The sequence below is a fragment of the Aptenodytes patagonicus genome, chromosome 1 (genome assembly GCF_965638725.1).
Source record: "Aptenodytes patagonicus chromosome 1, bAptPat1.pri.cur, whole genome shotgun sequence".
NCBI classification, from domain to species: Eukaryota; Metazoa; Chordata; class Aves; order Sphenisciformes; family Spheniscidae; genus Aptenodytes; species Aptenodytes patagonicus.
This window is the reverse complement of record NC_134949.1, coordinates 123,789,996-123,803,163: the sequence shown is the minus strand read 5'-3', so window position 1 is coordinate 123,803,163 and position 13,168 is coordinate 123,789,996. Positions and strand designations below refer to the sequence as shown.

Sequence of the window (13,168 nt, the reverse complement as noted above, 5' to 3'; positions counted from 1 at the left end):
TGCCCATCACACCAGAATGATTTCCGAGATGAAACTCCCTTCTCAAAAGTACATAATCTTTTTTCTGACTTGGGTTGAAGAAATACACAGTCGGATACAAACTACAATTCTTCTCAAGAGTGGGTGTTCCTGGTTAACAGTTGTCTCTGATCTTCCAGCAGATGCAAGGCATTTTAAACCACACTGCAACATATTCGAAGACTGTGGTTGCACCAAGAGCCATTCCAGCAGAGAGATGGGCTGGCTGCTACTTTGCTCAAAGGTTCAGATTCTTAACAGCTTCCACAGAACTGCAGGGCTCAAAGAATTTTAAAAGGGCTGAAAGACATTAATTAGCAGACGGCTCTAAAACTGTTCATTGAAATAAGAGTGACATGATAATATACATATTTCCAAATGCTAATTAGTTTCTGTGAGCTGACAGGCAAAGCTAAGCAGCTTGATTTTTAACTATCCTGAGCTCCCACAACTGAAAAAAAGAATCAGTTGTCTGTGACATTTAGGACTGCTGAAAAACCATTATAATTTTAGCTGTTAGAGGTTAAATGTTGCGATAGCAAGCCTGGTATCATTCGCACTGTATGCAGATGAAGATCCCATCCCAAACCATTGCTTCCACATTCAGAATCCAACACTAACAACTGCAGATGGACAACTCTGCTCGCAGGTTTCGACATCTATTATTTACCCATTCTTTTGATTCTTGTGAGCTTAATTTGACCGTCTTCATTTACACATGGGCTGAAGCCCGCCCGTGATCTACTTTTCCTCCTTGTCTCTGCTTTCCACGTGAGCAGTTATGGTGGCAGAAGTGTTAAATGTCACTGGAACTGCTAGTAAGGGTTGGTTTGAGAAGCCTGAACTGCCAGCAAGTACTCCACGCTTAATATATCATCCCAGGGTTTGGTTTTCACAGATCAGTGAGAAATCAACAATCCCAGAAAACCAGGAAGTATTTGACCTACCACTGGCTTTTAAAATAAAGACTTTAATCAGTAAGTCAGGAAAAAATGAGACATGTAAAGTAATGACTTGTGTCCATGTGCATGCCCAGTTTTCAACTTCTTACAGGTTCTTTTTCTTTATGACTGACTGGAGAATACATTATACAGACTAAACATTTTCTAATGCATAAGCATTCTCAGAGTTTCTTTGAATGTCGGCTCTAAAGGGTAGAAAGGGAAGACTATCTGTTCTTTGCAGCAGTGTATACATGTGCCTTAAAACAAAACAAACAGACACACATACACAGAGGAATATTTGCATTTCCACAGTTACTGGTTTAAGTCATTCTGCACTGCTTTATAGCACCACTAGGCATCAATTAGATCAATTTGCCTAGACATAAAAAATGGAAGCAAACCAAGTAAATATTTTATTTACGTAACTAGAATTCCAGAAGAAGGCAGCATGTACATCAATTTATAAGATTATCTTCAACTAGGAGATACTATAATTCTTGTTTTAGACAACAGTGGTTGGGAGTAGAGGGGAGAAGGAGAGCCTGTGATTCCATTTTCCACTGATTCATTTTCCAAGTAAGTAAAAAAAATTCTAAACAGAGCTCCAGCTTCCATAAAAATAGCAGCATGAAGTTCAAAGATGGTTGTGAGGAAACTGTAAACTAGGAGTTGGAGTTATATTAAAAAGTGGGGGAAAAAAAGATATAAAATTTAAAAAAAAGGTATAAAATATCCCTAGTCCTGCACATTGCATTTGCACATCGGGTGTGGTGAAGTTCCATAAAGCAATTAGGAGGCAAAGCTTCCCTTCTTCTCTAAGATATAAGGCTTGCCTTCAACAGAAGGCAAATGGTGCTTGTGTTTGTAACTCAGCCAACAGTTGTTACAAAGCCATGGCAGTCAGAGTTCTCATATGAAGCAACTGGTGTAATTAATGGCTATGCTCAGTAAATCCCTATTTCAGAAGAATCCTCCTCTTCTGTCCCCTCAAGAACAGACACATTGTAACATTAAGTGTTACTACTGAAACAAACAATAGTTGTGCAGCTGCAATGATTTTTGTGCTCTTTCCCCTTCCCCTCCAAACAGATCAAGTGTTTGGTTGAGATCATATTCACCCTGAAGTTTCTGAAGCAAGAAAAGCCTACAGAAACGAAAAGTAACATACTTATTTTCTATTGAAAGTCAAATTAAAAAAAAAAAAAACCAAACAACTTTGAAATTGCAGACTAAAGACTATAAGTTCTTACCATACTAATTTTTAATCTGTGCATTTACACACTTGTGTTATGTCCAAGGATAAAAAGCAGTTTGAAAGTGCTCTTTCAGAGCAAATATTGCTATCATTACTAAGCAAGTCAACCATGCTGTAAGCATAAAATAAATCCCTCTAGAACAACTGATTTTCCAAATGTTATAATACTTTGTTTTCATGGTGAACAATAACTATAAATGAGCATCTTGCTCAGAAAAGGGACACTGGCCTGCCAGCCAGGCTGAGTGGCAACAGTCACTAGTGAAGCTTACGTGCAAGTTCCATACCACTGATATCCAAAAACTGTTGAAAAATTGTTGAACTAGGTATTTCTGCCAATATGCATGGCAAAATCCTGACCATTAGTCTTGTCAAACAGATGCAGGTTGGGTTTTTTTGGTAGGCTGGTTGGCTTTTTTGTTTGGTTTTTGTTGGTTTTTTTTAATATGTACGGATTAAATGAACAAACAGGCGAGTTTAAACATTCACTTGCCAAAAACCCAGTGAGATTTTGTGCTCTTCTGTGAATCAGTACGTTTCAGAGACTTTTTTGAAAACTTCCTCTCATAGTTTCCTTACAAAAGCAGGCTCTGGAATCCAATATTTACTACCGCTCAGTTCTTCATTTTGCAAACTGCGCCACTTATCTACTGTTTGCCTGCACCCAGAGTTAAAATTTCGGGAAAATATATGCCTATAATCTGGATTAAAAACCCTAAGGCAAAGTATGCACTTGGATTTTCATAATTTGATAATATTTTTAGCCTCTCAATTGCCTGAAGTTCCCCCTACGTGAATACTTTTATACATATGTCATATAATATACATATCTGTTTATATTTTGCATAGACAGTGACAAGCATTTTGGATATGAAAACAATGTTAAAATCACCTATTTCACTGATAAAGCCACATATGCTGAACCACCACCTATTTCTAGGTTTAAAAAGACAACACCCCTCCCCCCCAGCATTTTTTTTCTATCAAAGTGATTTCTCAGAGTTGTATCCTTTTACAACATTGGAACAAGCTGGCAAAATCTGCAATAGCGTAATCACATTTTAGCACTAAGACAATTGAGAAAGATTACTGTATTCTGGATGCAACAATCTGTACTGAACGTCTGAAAACCTTAGTCACAAAGCAGTGCTTTCCAACAGTGAACATATGCAGATTTGCAAAAACAATAAAAACATGTTTCAAAGCTGTATCCAAGAACAATACTGAGAGGATAATAATCCTACTTCTTGAAGCATGGAGCAACCTAGGCTGCAACTACTAAATGACTGCTTTATAGTAACTAGAGCTTGAACAGAAGCAAAGCACAGAGAGAGAGAGACATTTATAAGTGGAATATGAGTAAGTTTCAACTAAAACCCCAAAAACCTTTCCCTTACAAACTTGAGGTGTAGCATAAGTTAGCAAATTCTGCCAACTCTCCATCCTTCACTCATGCTCACACTTGGTACCTGCAGTTCTGTTCAGAACACTGCAGGGGAGCTTAATCTTACCTACCTTAGAAGCCTAGGTCAGCTAAAAAAGACAGGCAAAACTGCAGTAACGCACCTCAGGCTCCCTAAGGTGGAGGAACACACGCCATTTTAGGGCAGTGTTCATCTGACCTACTTTAAATAGCAAGAGATGAGTCACAAAACAATAAAAAACCCCCAAACAAACCCCTTATTCCTCTCCCTGTCTAAAAGTGATTCAAGGTGAAGCTGTCCACACTGAAGTCATGTGAAGTTAAATAAGGCTCATCTCCCTTAAGTGACAAAAAATAGATCTACAAACTGATCCATCTGGCTGACCATTCAGATTAAAGTCAACCGGTTTCTCTGTTGCTTCCCCAGTTCTACAAGTCACTGTGAAACATCAGAACCATAGAAGCAACAGAGAAATTGTGAAGAAACCTTCAGTTTAACCTTGGTAGCTAAGTAGTAATAGAAAGAAGTAGCAGAGTTGTCTCTTTTCACCAGGAGTAACAGCAGCAAGAGCTCCAAGATCACTTTTTTCAGCCAAGGCCAAAGGGATCTGGATCAGCCTGTGCTGCTTCCTCCAGACCTTGTATTGAAAAGGTAATGCCACTGAGCTTCTATAGAAATATGAGAGAGAGAGAGAGAGAGAGTGTGTGTGTGTGTAAAAAAGCATGAAAAGTACTTCCGAAACTCCTCAACTTACTCATCCTATTTTGTCTCTCCCTTTCTCAGCATTTTCACATTTGTTTAATAATAGCCATCACCGCACACCAGTTACTGACACCCAGGTTCCTCAGTATGACCATGTGCAGTGTTTAAAAACATTTTTATCATTGAGATACTGTTGATCTCCTCCCTCCTACCCATTCTCTCCGTGCTCATTCATTTACCCTCAGAACTGACTGTAGAAGAAATTAGGCTCCTATGTTAGAAACACCTCCCCCTCCCCCTAACACTAACAGAACTCAACAACAACATTTATGTTTTAGGATGTAAAAGACCAAGTAATCATAGGAGTTAAAAGAATAGCTATTGACATCTTATTTCCCAATCTTCCTTTTGGCAGCACATTCCCCTGACATATCACCCTTATTTTCAGATAACAGACAGAAGCAGATGAACGCTGGGGATGATTTGCTCTACCAATTCTTAAGCTCCTAAAATGATTAAGTCCATAAAATACCACAGCAGATGGAGTGATGTAACAGCTAAAAGCTTTTTTGCTTTGTTTCTACTATGCTGCTACATATTTTGGCAATTCTGTACCTGAATAAGAGTTTCAGATAGGTGTTAATCAGTTCAGCATGTTCATCGAGGTCAAGATAAAAGATCAAAGCCTACCTCTTGCCAGAGGTAAGAAATCTCTCACTCTAATTATTTCTTATTTTCCCTTTTGAGAGAAGCATTCTGAAGGCTTCTAGCTCTCTTTATTGACTGAACAGGAATCATGATGAAACAGTGAAGGCAGAAATGTGTAACTCCTATCGCCAGAGCAATATTCAGCTTTTCTCCTCTGAAGAGGAAAGAACATGGCTGCCCTTAAAAAAACCTCAATTTGGCAAATGTTGTCCCAATTTTCAAGAAGGGTAAGAAGGAAGACCCTGGTAATTACAGGCCTGTCAGTCTCACTTCAGCACCTGGTAAAATTATGGAGAAGGATATTCTGGGAGTTATTGAAAAACACTTGAGAGACAACGCGGTCATTGGTCATAGCCAGCACGGGTTCATGAGGGGAAAGTCCTGCTTAACCAACTTAATTTCCTTTTATGACAAGGTCACCCATCTAGTTGGCCAAGGGAAGTCAGTATATGTGGGTTTTTTTTTATTTTAGCAAAGCTTTTGATACTGTCTCTCACAGTATCCTTCCAGATAAACTGTCCGGCACACAGCTAGACAAGTGCATAATATGTTGGCTGAGCAACTGGCTGATGGGTCGGGCTCAAAGAGTTATAGTTAATGGGGTTACATCAGGCTGGTGGCCAGTCACCAGTAGGGTTCCCCAGGGATCAGTTTTAGGGCTAGTGCTCTTTAATGTTTTTATAAACGATCTGGATGCAGGAATCGAGTGTACATTAAGTAAGCTTGCCGATGATACTAAACTAGGAGGAGCTGTGGACTCCCTCGAGGGTGGAGAGGCCTTACAGAGAGATCTGGATAGACTAGAGAGCTGGGCAATCGCCAACCATATGAAATTTAACAAGAGCAAGTGCTGGATTCTCCACCTGGGATGGGGCAATCCTGGTTATAGGTACAAACTGGGGGACGAGAGGCTGGAGAGCAGCCCCGTGGAAAGAGATCTGGGGGTCTGCGTTGATGGCAAGTTGAATGTGAGTCAACAGTGCGCCCTGGCAGCCAAAAGGGCCAACCATGTCCTGGGGTGCATCAAGCACAGCATAGCTGGCTGGTCGAGGAAGGTGATTGTCCCACTCCACACTGCACTGGTGAGGCCCCACCTTGAGTACTGTGTGCAGTTTTGGGCGCCTCAATATAAGAAGGACATCAAACTATTAGTGGGTCCAGAGGAAGGCGACCAAGATGGTGAAAGGTCTCGAGGGCAAGACTTACAAGGAACGGCTGAGGTCACTTGGTTAGTTCAGCTTGGAGAAAAGAAGGCTGAGAGGTGACCTCATTGCAGTCTACAGCTTCCTCAAGGAGGGCAGTGGAGGGGGAGGTGCTGATCTCCTCTCTCTGGTGACCAGCGATAGGACACGAGGAAATGGAACGAAGCTGCGTCAGGGGAAGTTCAGACTGGACATTAGGAAAAGATTCTTCACTGACAGGGTTGTTGGTGACTGCAACAGGCTCCCCAGGGAAGTAGTCACGGCACCAAGCCTGTCAGAGTTCAAGGAGTGTCTGGATGACGCTCTTAGTCATATGGTTTAGTTTTAGGTGGTCCTGCGAGGAACAGGGAGTTGGACTTGATGATTCTTATGGGTCCTTTCCAACTTGAGATATTCTATGATTCTAGAATTCTATGGATTCTCCTCCCCTTTGAAAACTCTGTAGAATTAAGGTTTAGCAACGACAGCAAAGACATGTGAGGCATATCGGGTAACAACAGATGTTTCCTTATGAATTCTGCCGGAGCTGCCGCCTGTCACCCCTATTTCCTTAATGACTGTAACTACTCTTGCCCCACGTACACTCAGGAAGAGCTTTATGTTAAAAGAGACCAAATGGGACACAAAAAACATACACCCTGTTTCTTGGGCAGGAGGAGAGGATACACTTCCTAGGTGTTTTCCCGTAAAAGTCTTTTTCTTTTTTCCTATATTCAGCCGTATTTTCCACAGTCATACAAAAGACACCACCAGCAGCAAATCAATTATTTCCCCAAATACAAGGGAAGGGCATGGTCAAGTAAATGTGATCTTTAAATATAAACTTTGACCCAGAATATATACTAAAACTTGTGACCTCCTGTTCTATATAAAGACTTTTTTTAGCTGCTCTAGAGTGAGTAACCAGCATCCTGAGGGTTTCTTCGGTGCAAAAACTAAATTAACTTAGCTTCATGTATAAATGAAACAAATACCATTTGAAGGAAACCTCTGTTGGTTTTACCAGCATTTCTCACATTTATATAAAAGATACTGACTTAGCTGCTTCCATTACCCTTCCTTTATGAACTAATATTTTTCTTGAGTGAATTTTCAATTTTGCTAAGTACTGTAAGTTACAGAAAAGTTAATAACAATACAAAAGTAATAAACAAATGAAAAAAATATTCCTGTGACACTGTACCTTATTGAGTTTGCCAAGGGAAGATATAAGATCCGCCCATTCACTTGATGATTCAAAGTTTCTCAAGGCTTTCTCAATCGCTGAAGAATAATTTCTGTATCTGTAATCACCAAGTAACTCCTGCTCTTCTGGATCCATCTTCGGTTCTCATAGCAAGGCGAAATTTCCTGGTAAACTAAAACATGCACACAGTTACAAAAAGGTAACCCACATTTACGTTCTGGCAAACCTAAAGTACTGTAAGATAACAATAAATATGTAGAAGCGCTGACAGATCACAATAAACAGGTCATCTGATCAAGTTTCAACACAAAGTTAAAAATAATTTAACAGGCATGACTCCAACTCCCCACTGCCTGTTTTAGAAGTTTTGCAGTCACATTTTCCTATTTATGAAACGTGTTTTTTCCCTCCATGCACATGGATCTCTCACACAATAACAAAGGAAAGGAATATAAAGTCTCACTATAAACAGTCAAAGCGCTGACAAGGAGTTAGGGAGAAGTAAATAGTTTTCATAACTTATCATCTGTGCAGTGTTTTGAAAGGCTACCTGTAGCAGTGGAATGTGAAATATTTCATATCAAAATACAACTTCCCAGAGGAATCCCGTGAAGGGGCCTCTCAGCCCACAGCAGAAGGAGCTCTCAGGAACTCTGCATCTCAACTTGTCAGCAGCAGATGCTGAAGTACAAGACCAAGGTGTTGTGCCAAAGTGTCAAGGCATGCATTCTAATCTTCATTTATTTCACCAAAAAGTATCCGTATATTTTTACGAAGGAAAAATAAGCTACCCAGAGCTGATTTTCTCATATTCTGTAACGCATTTATATTAAAAAACCAAAATACACCTGGTTTATAGCAATGGGAAACAAGTGTGGTTGGATTTTACGTACTGAAAAATAATACCTTCACTCCTATGCTAGCTATGACACTAGTTCTCCTGTTAGCTAATATAAAAATATTCTTTTAGAGAGATGCTTAGGTTTAGGAATGCCAGGCTTACCTCAATCCGTGCTACATCACTGATACAGAAAAGAAAGCACAGTCCTGTAACAAAATATTTTATAATGTTTCTGAAAGGCATCTGCATTGTTTCCTACTGTTAGGACACAAAAATAAACCTAAGTAGTCCTCTATATTCTTTTAAAGCAGGCATCTCTCGCAGCATTAAAAAAAAAAAACAAATCAACAATTGCGTATCATCTGTTAACTTTAATAAACAACAACAACTACATCAATATAAGATTTTTGGTAGCAAACTCTAAGAAACAAAAAATGCTGGATGCACCCAAAAAAGAGAAAGGATTTTAAAGGTGGGTTTAAGCCACCTTTGCACTCCCCTGATAGGAGGATTCAGCCATTGCCAATACAACCACTCTATGTCATCCAACTAGATCCACCTCTATGAAAGAAAAAAGAAAAGTATTATCACACAATGTCATCAGGGCCATGTTTGGTTGGTTGGTTGGTTTTGTTTGTTTGTTTTGCTACAGTAAAGGTTCAATTTTCTGTTTTCACCAGGATGCATGCAGTGCTTCTCACAGCAGAGAGTAAAAAAAACCCACTGCCTTGCAGGATGTAACGTTCATCTGGGATACAGCTATCCCTGCTCCAAAAAGGACTTAAAAAAAAAAGTCAACCCTCCCATAAAACCTAACAAAGTGGCAAACTTGCAATATACTGTCAACAAAAATTACGAGTAATCTGACGTAGACACTGCCCCTGCCACTGGCAGGGCAAGAAATGGAACCCTATTTCCCTCATCTCATGTAAATACCTTAATCGTTGGACTATTGGATTGTATTCATACTCCTTAGAACAAAGCGTGAGCTAGGAAGTATTCCAGCAGCTCTCTGTCAAGTCAAGAGTGCTGCCACTTTCATAAATAAGAAATTTGTCTGGATCATTTAGAATTGGGCAGCCGTTTTGCTGACAGAACACAACAAATTTCTTCATTTGTAAATGCAATATACCCGCACGAATCCACTTAGAGAACAAGAATCAATCAAATTATCAACAGCACTTAAAGAGGTTCTAAATATTCTATGAAAATCATGTCCTAAAGCATTCTTGTAGCATTAAAACCTGGTCTACTTAAGTAAAATCTAGTTAGATTCTGAGGGTAAAATAGAACATACCTACTCAAGGAATAAAAAAACCCTAATAAAACTTCAATTGGGGGAAAAACTGTCTTATACAGTTCTTAAGACACTTTCTTTGGACTTTGCTGTGAATAGACAGGTGAATAGTGTATTCCCACCCAGAAAAGCAGTGATGGACTTAATGACTGTGAGCATTGACGTTCACGTACCTATGTTGCTAATGTCAGCAAGGTTTGAAAAAATCCCATAATCTAAATATGGCCAACAGATCGTATTTGTGCTTATATACAAAGGCAGGAATATTAAAAAAAAAAAAACCCAAAACCAAAAGCCACTTGCCAGTGACCTTCAGGCACGTCTTCCAAATCCCGCGCCACAAACTTCCTCAGTAAATGGAGACGTTAATAGTTACTCATCAACTTTCAGCATCCTCTTAAGACAGGTTAACGAGGCGGGCGCTCTGCCTCTGATCCCAAGGGACGAGGCGCTGCCTCCCGGGGCTGCGGGGCCTCAGCGGGCAACCCGCGCCCCGCCGTCGGCTGCTGATCGCTCCGGAGCCGGGCTGCGGCTCGGCAGGCCCCCGGGGCCGGGCACGCAGCCCCGCGCCAGGCCCGGCCGCAGCGCACCGGGGCCACTCTCAGGGCCCGCCCTGCGGGGACGGGCCGGGGACCCCCCAGGACACCCTCCCCCGCGGACGGGCAGCCCCGCACCCAGGCTTCTCCGGGGCTTCCCTCCAGCCTCACCTGCCGGGCAGGGACCGCCGAGGCCGCGCCGGCTGCGGCACCGGCGACGACAGGGCGGGCTCCCCCGCCGGCGGCGAGCTGCGCTGCCCCCTCGGCCGGGCCACCGACGGCCCCCGCCGCGTAGCGGCCCCCGGCGGGTCACCCCCAGATGCCCGCGCGTATCCCCTCCGCCCCTCCCCAAACACACGCCCGGCCGCGGCGGCACTCTCCTCCCCGCCACCCCCGTACCTGGGAAAGGCCCCGCACACCTCCCGGACCGGCGGCGGCGGCGGCGGCGGCGGCGACGTGTCCCAGCCCGGCGGGGGGCGGCACCCCGCAGTCTCTATGGCAACAGGAGGGAGCAAAAAAACCCACCCCAAACCACAAAACCTCCCGCCCCGCGAGGGCCGCGCCGCAGCCGGCAGCCGGGGCGATACCACTGAATACAGCGCGGGGGAGGAGGAAGCTCGTAGACCGGTGCAGGAGGGCTCCGGGTGTCCCCGCCCAGCGGCCGCCTCTCTCGTCTTTACCCGCTACCGAGCCGCGGGAGGAGGGTGCCGGTGCCGGTGAGCGCTACAGCCCGGAGCGGGTCATCCGCGAGCCCCCGCGGGGAAATGGTACACCCCGGCGGCCGGGCCCGAGCGCCGAGCGCCCCCTGGCGGCGCGGGCTAGGGGCAGGGCCGGGCAGCTCCGCGCTCCCCCGCCCCGCGGCGCCCCCGGGTCCCCGCGGCCCTTCCCCGCCGGCACCCCGCCCGGCCGCGGGGCTGCAGGGGAGGCGTCGGGGGGCGCCCTGCCGGCGGGCCACGCCCGGGCCGCTCCCTTGGCTTGGTGCATCAGCCTCGGCCGGTCGGGAAACAAGGCGGCGGCTGCGCGGAGCCGCAACCTCTCGTGTCCCCCCTACGCTGGGGCGTCGCACCGCCCGCCGCAAGTAGGGGCGTCCCTCCGCGGAGCTGGGCAGCGAGGGCTGTTACCTGCTCCTCCAGGCGAAGTAAGTTTCAGCATCTCCATTACACGGAAGCCAGCAAAGGCACGTTTAACAGTTTTGCTTCTGTTCCAGCCGGTTTTAGGCATGAAGCGCTTTTGACAAATTTTGTAGACGCAGCTTTCATGGGGATTCGGTTGTTACATTTATAAAAGGCTCAAGTCCAATATAAGAAGCCCTCTGTTCTTCACAAAAGGCTTCAAAGGAAGTTAATGTGCTAGATTTTTCGTACTTTTATGGCAAATAAAGAAACTAGCAAAGTACCTGAGGAAAATAAAATACCTGATCTTGCCAGACGAGGATTTACGTACTGTGGAAGCATACTATTTAACCTCAGCTTTTTTTTTTGTTTTCCCCCCACATGCAGGCAGAACATAATCCCGGTAGTTCAAAGCAGCTGAAAAAGTCAAGGAAAAATAACCTGTTCAGCTATTCAAGATGAGAGAATAGAAACTGTGGCTTCTAAGACTGTGATGGATACTGTTTCAGCAAGGATCCCCAGTAAGTTTTACATGCATACACTCTTTTATTTTCTTGAGACCTTTCCCCTTCCTAGCTAGATTTTGGTAATATAATTTGGCATGTTGTTCTTCTAGCAAATGAAAGCTACGGCTACTGGCAGCTAACGAGACTGCTTTATGCACGTGCTGGAAGGACGGAAGCAAGATGGGAAGGCAGGAAGGCTTCCGCCTGTGCTTTCACTCCCTAGTTGTGCACATCTCCAACGGCCAGGCCAGGTACCAAAAAGCACTGCTGGCCTAGCTTCAGCACGTGCCATCTCACTACAACATCTTGGCATTCAGTTGTTCACAAGCTTTCATACAGCCCATCCCATCCATTCGGGAAGTCAGCGTCTGCCCGCAGCGCCGAGGCCAGCGTGGAGGCCTGACAGGCCTCAGAGAAATGTGAGGCCTGATTAATAACCTCAGGGAAATGTGTAACACCCGTGGGAAATCTGGGTGACAAAATATTAAAATGTTTTGCAGTGATTTACAGCTTTATTGCAGATCTGTCATCATTTTAAAAGACAAATCTTCAGAAATGGGGTGGTATTAGAGCACACAGCCAATCAGGTTATAAATTCAGATGGGGCTTCCTCCTAACACAGTAAACCAACTCGATCATTTGAATGTAACACTTTTCCTTAGGTATACATGGCAGTAGATCTATTCAGTACCATGGGCATCAATGTAGCTTATCTTTCTAAACTGCAATGCCATCAATTTAAGTTTCAATTTCTAAATTTTAGGGTGTCCTGGTTTCGGCTGGGATAGAGTTAATTTTCTTCCTAGTAGCTGGTACAGTGCTGTGTGTTGGATTTAGGGTGAGAACAATGTTGATGATAACACACCGATGTTTTAGTTGTGGCTGAGCAGTGCTTACACTAGTCAAGGCCTTTCCAGCTTCCCATGCTCTACCGACTGAGAAGGCTGGAGGTGCACAAGAAGCCGGGAGGGGGCACAGCCAGGACAGCTGACCCAAACTGGCCAAAGGGACATTCCATACCATGTGACGTCATGCTCAGTACATAAACTGGGGGAAGCTGGCCGGGGGGGCCGCTGGTCGGGGACTGGCTGGGCATCGGTCGGCGGGTGGTGAGCAACTGCATTGTGCATCACTGGCATCGTATATTATTATTATTATTATTACTACTACTTTGTTTTATTTCAATTATTAAACTGTTCTTATCTCAACCCATGAGTTTTCTCACTTTTACTCTTCCGATTCCCTCCCCCATCCCACCGGGGGAGGGGAGAGTGAGCAAGTGGCTGTGTGGTGCTCAGTTGTCGGCTGAGGTTAAACCATGACATAGGGTTTTGTAACTTTCAAGGTAGCGTAGCTTCGTTCTTGGAAATGAAGGTCAGTGCTTCTGAATATGTGCCCGACTGAGCAAAGAACTTGTATTTTTGCTGATGTCCTTAA

The 13,168-nt window shown here is 44.1% G+C and overlaps 1 protein-coding gene and 1 long non-coding RNA gene across 4 annotated transcripts in view; one reads left to right on the top strand and one right to left on the bottom strand.

Annotated features, from left to right (window-relative positions):
• Positions 1–10,564, bottom strand: part of DOP1B (DOP1 leucine zipper like protein B) — a 54,137-nt gene extending 43,573 nt beyond the window's left edge. For 2 of the 3 annotated variants that reach the window (XM_076353756.1, XM_076353775.1), the window contains exons 1-2: positions 10,513–10,564; positions 7,437–7,611 (exon numbers count right to left, since the gene is read on the bottom strand). In XM_076353756.1, coding sequence (XP_076209871.1) covers positions 7,437–7,574 — 138 coding nt within the window. In that variant the 5' untranslated portion in view covers positions 7,575–7,611; positions 10,513–10,564. Of the gene's footprint in view, positions 1–7,436; positions 7,612–8,442; positions 8,487–10,512 lie in introns of all 3 variants that reach the window. The other variant, XM_076353766.1, reaches the window with a different exon arrangement.
• A 470-nt stretch (positions 10,565–11,034) lies between these two features.
• Positions 11,035–12,935, top strand: LOC143167874 (uncharacterized). The gene is made up of 3 exons (XR_012996615.1): positions 11,035–11,251; positions 11,613–11,746; positions 11,842–12,935. It is a non-coding gene; the product is annotated as an uncharacterized LOC143167874 (long non-coding RNA).
• The last annotated feature ends 233 nt before the right edge of the window (positions 12,936–13,168 follow it).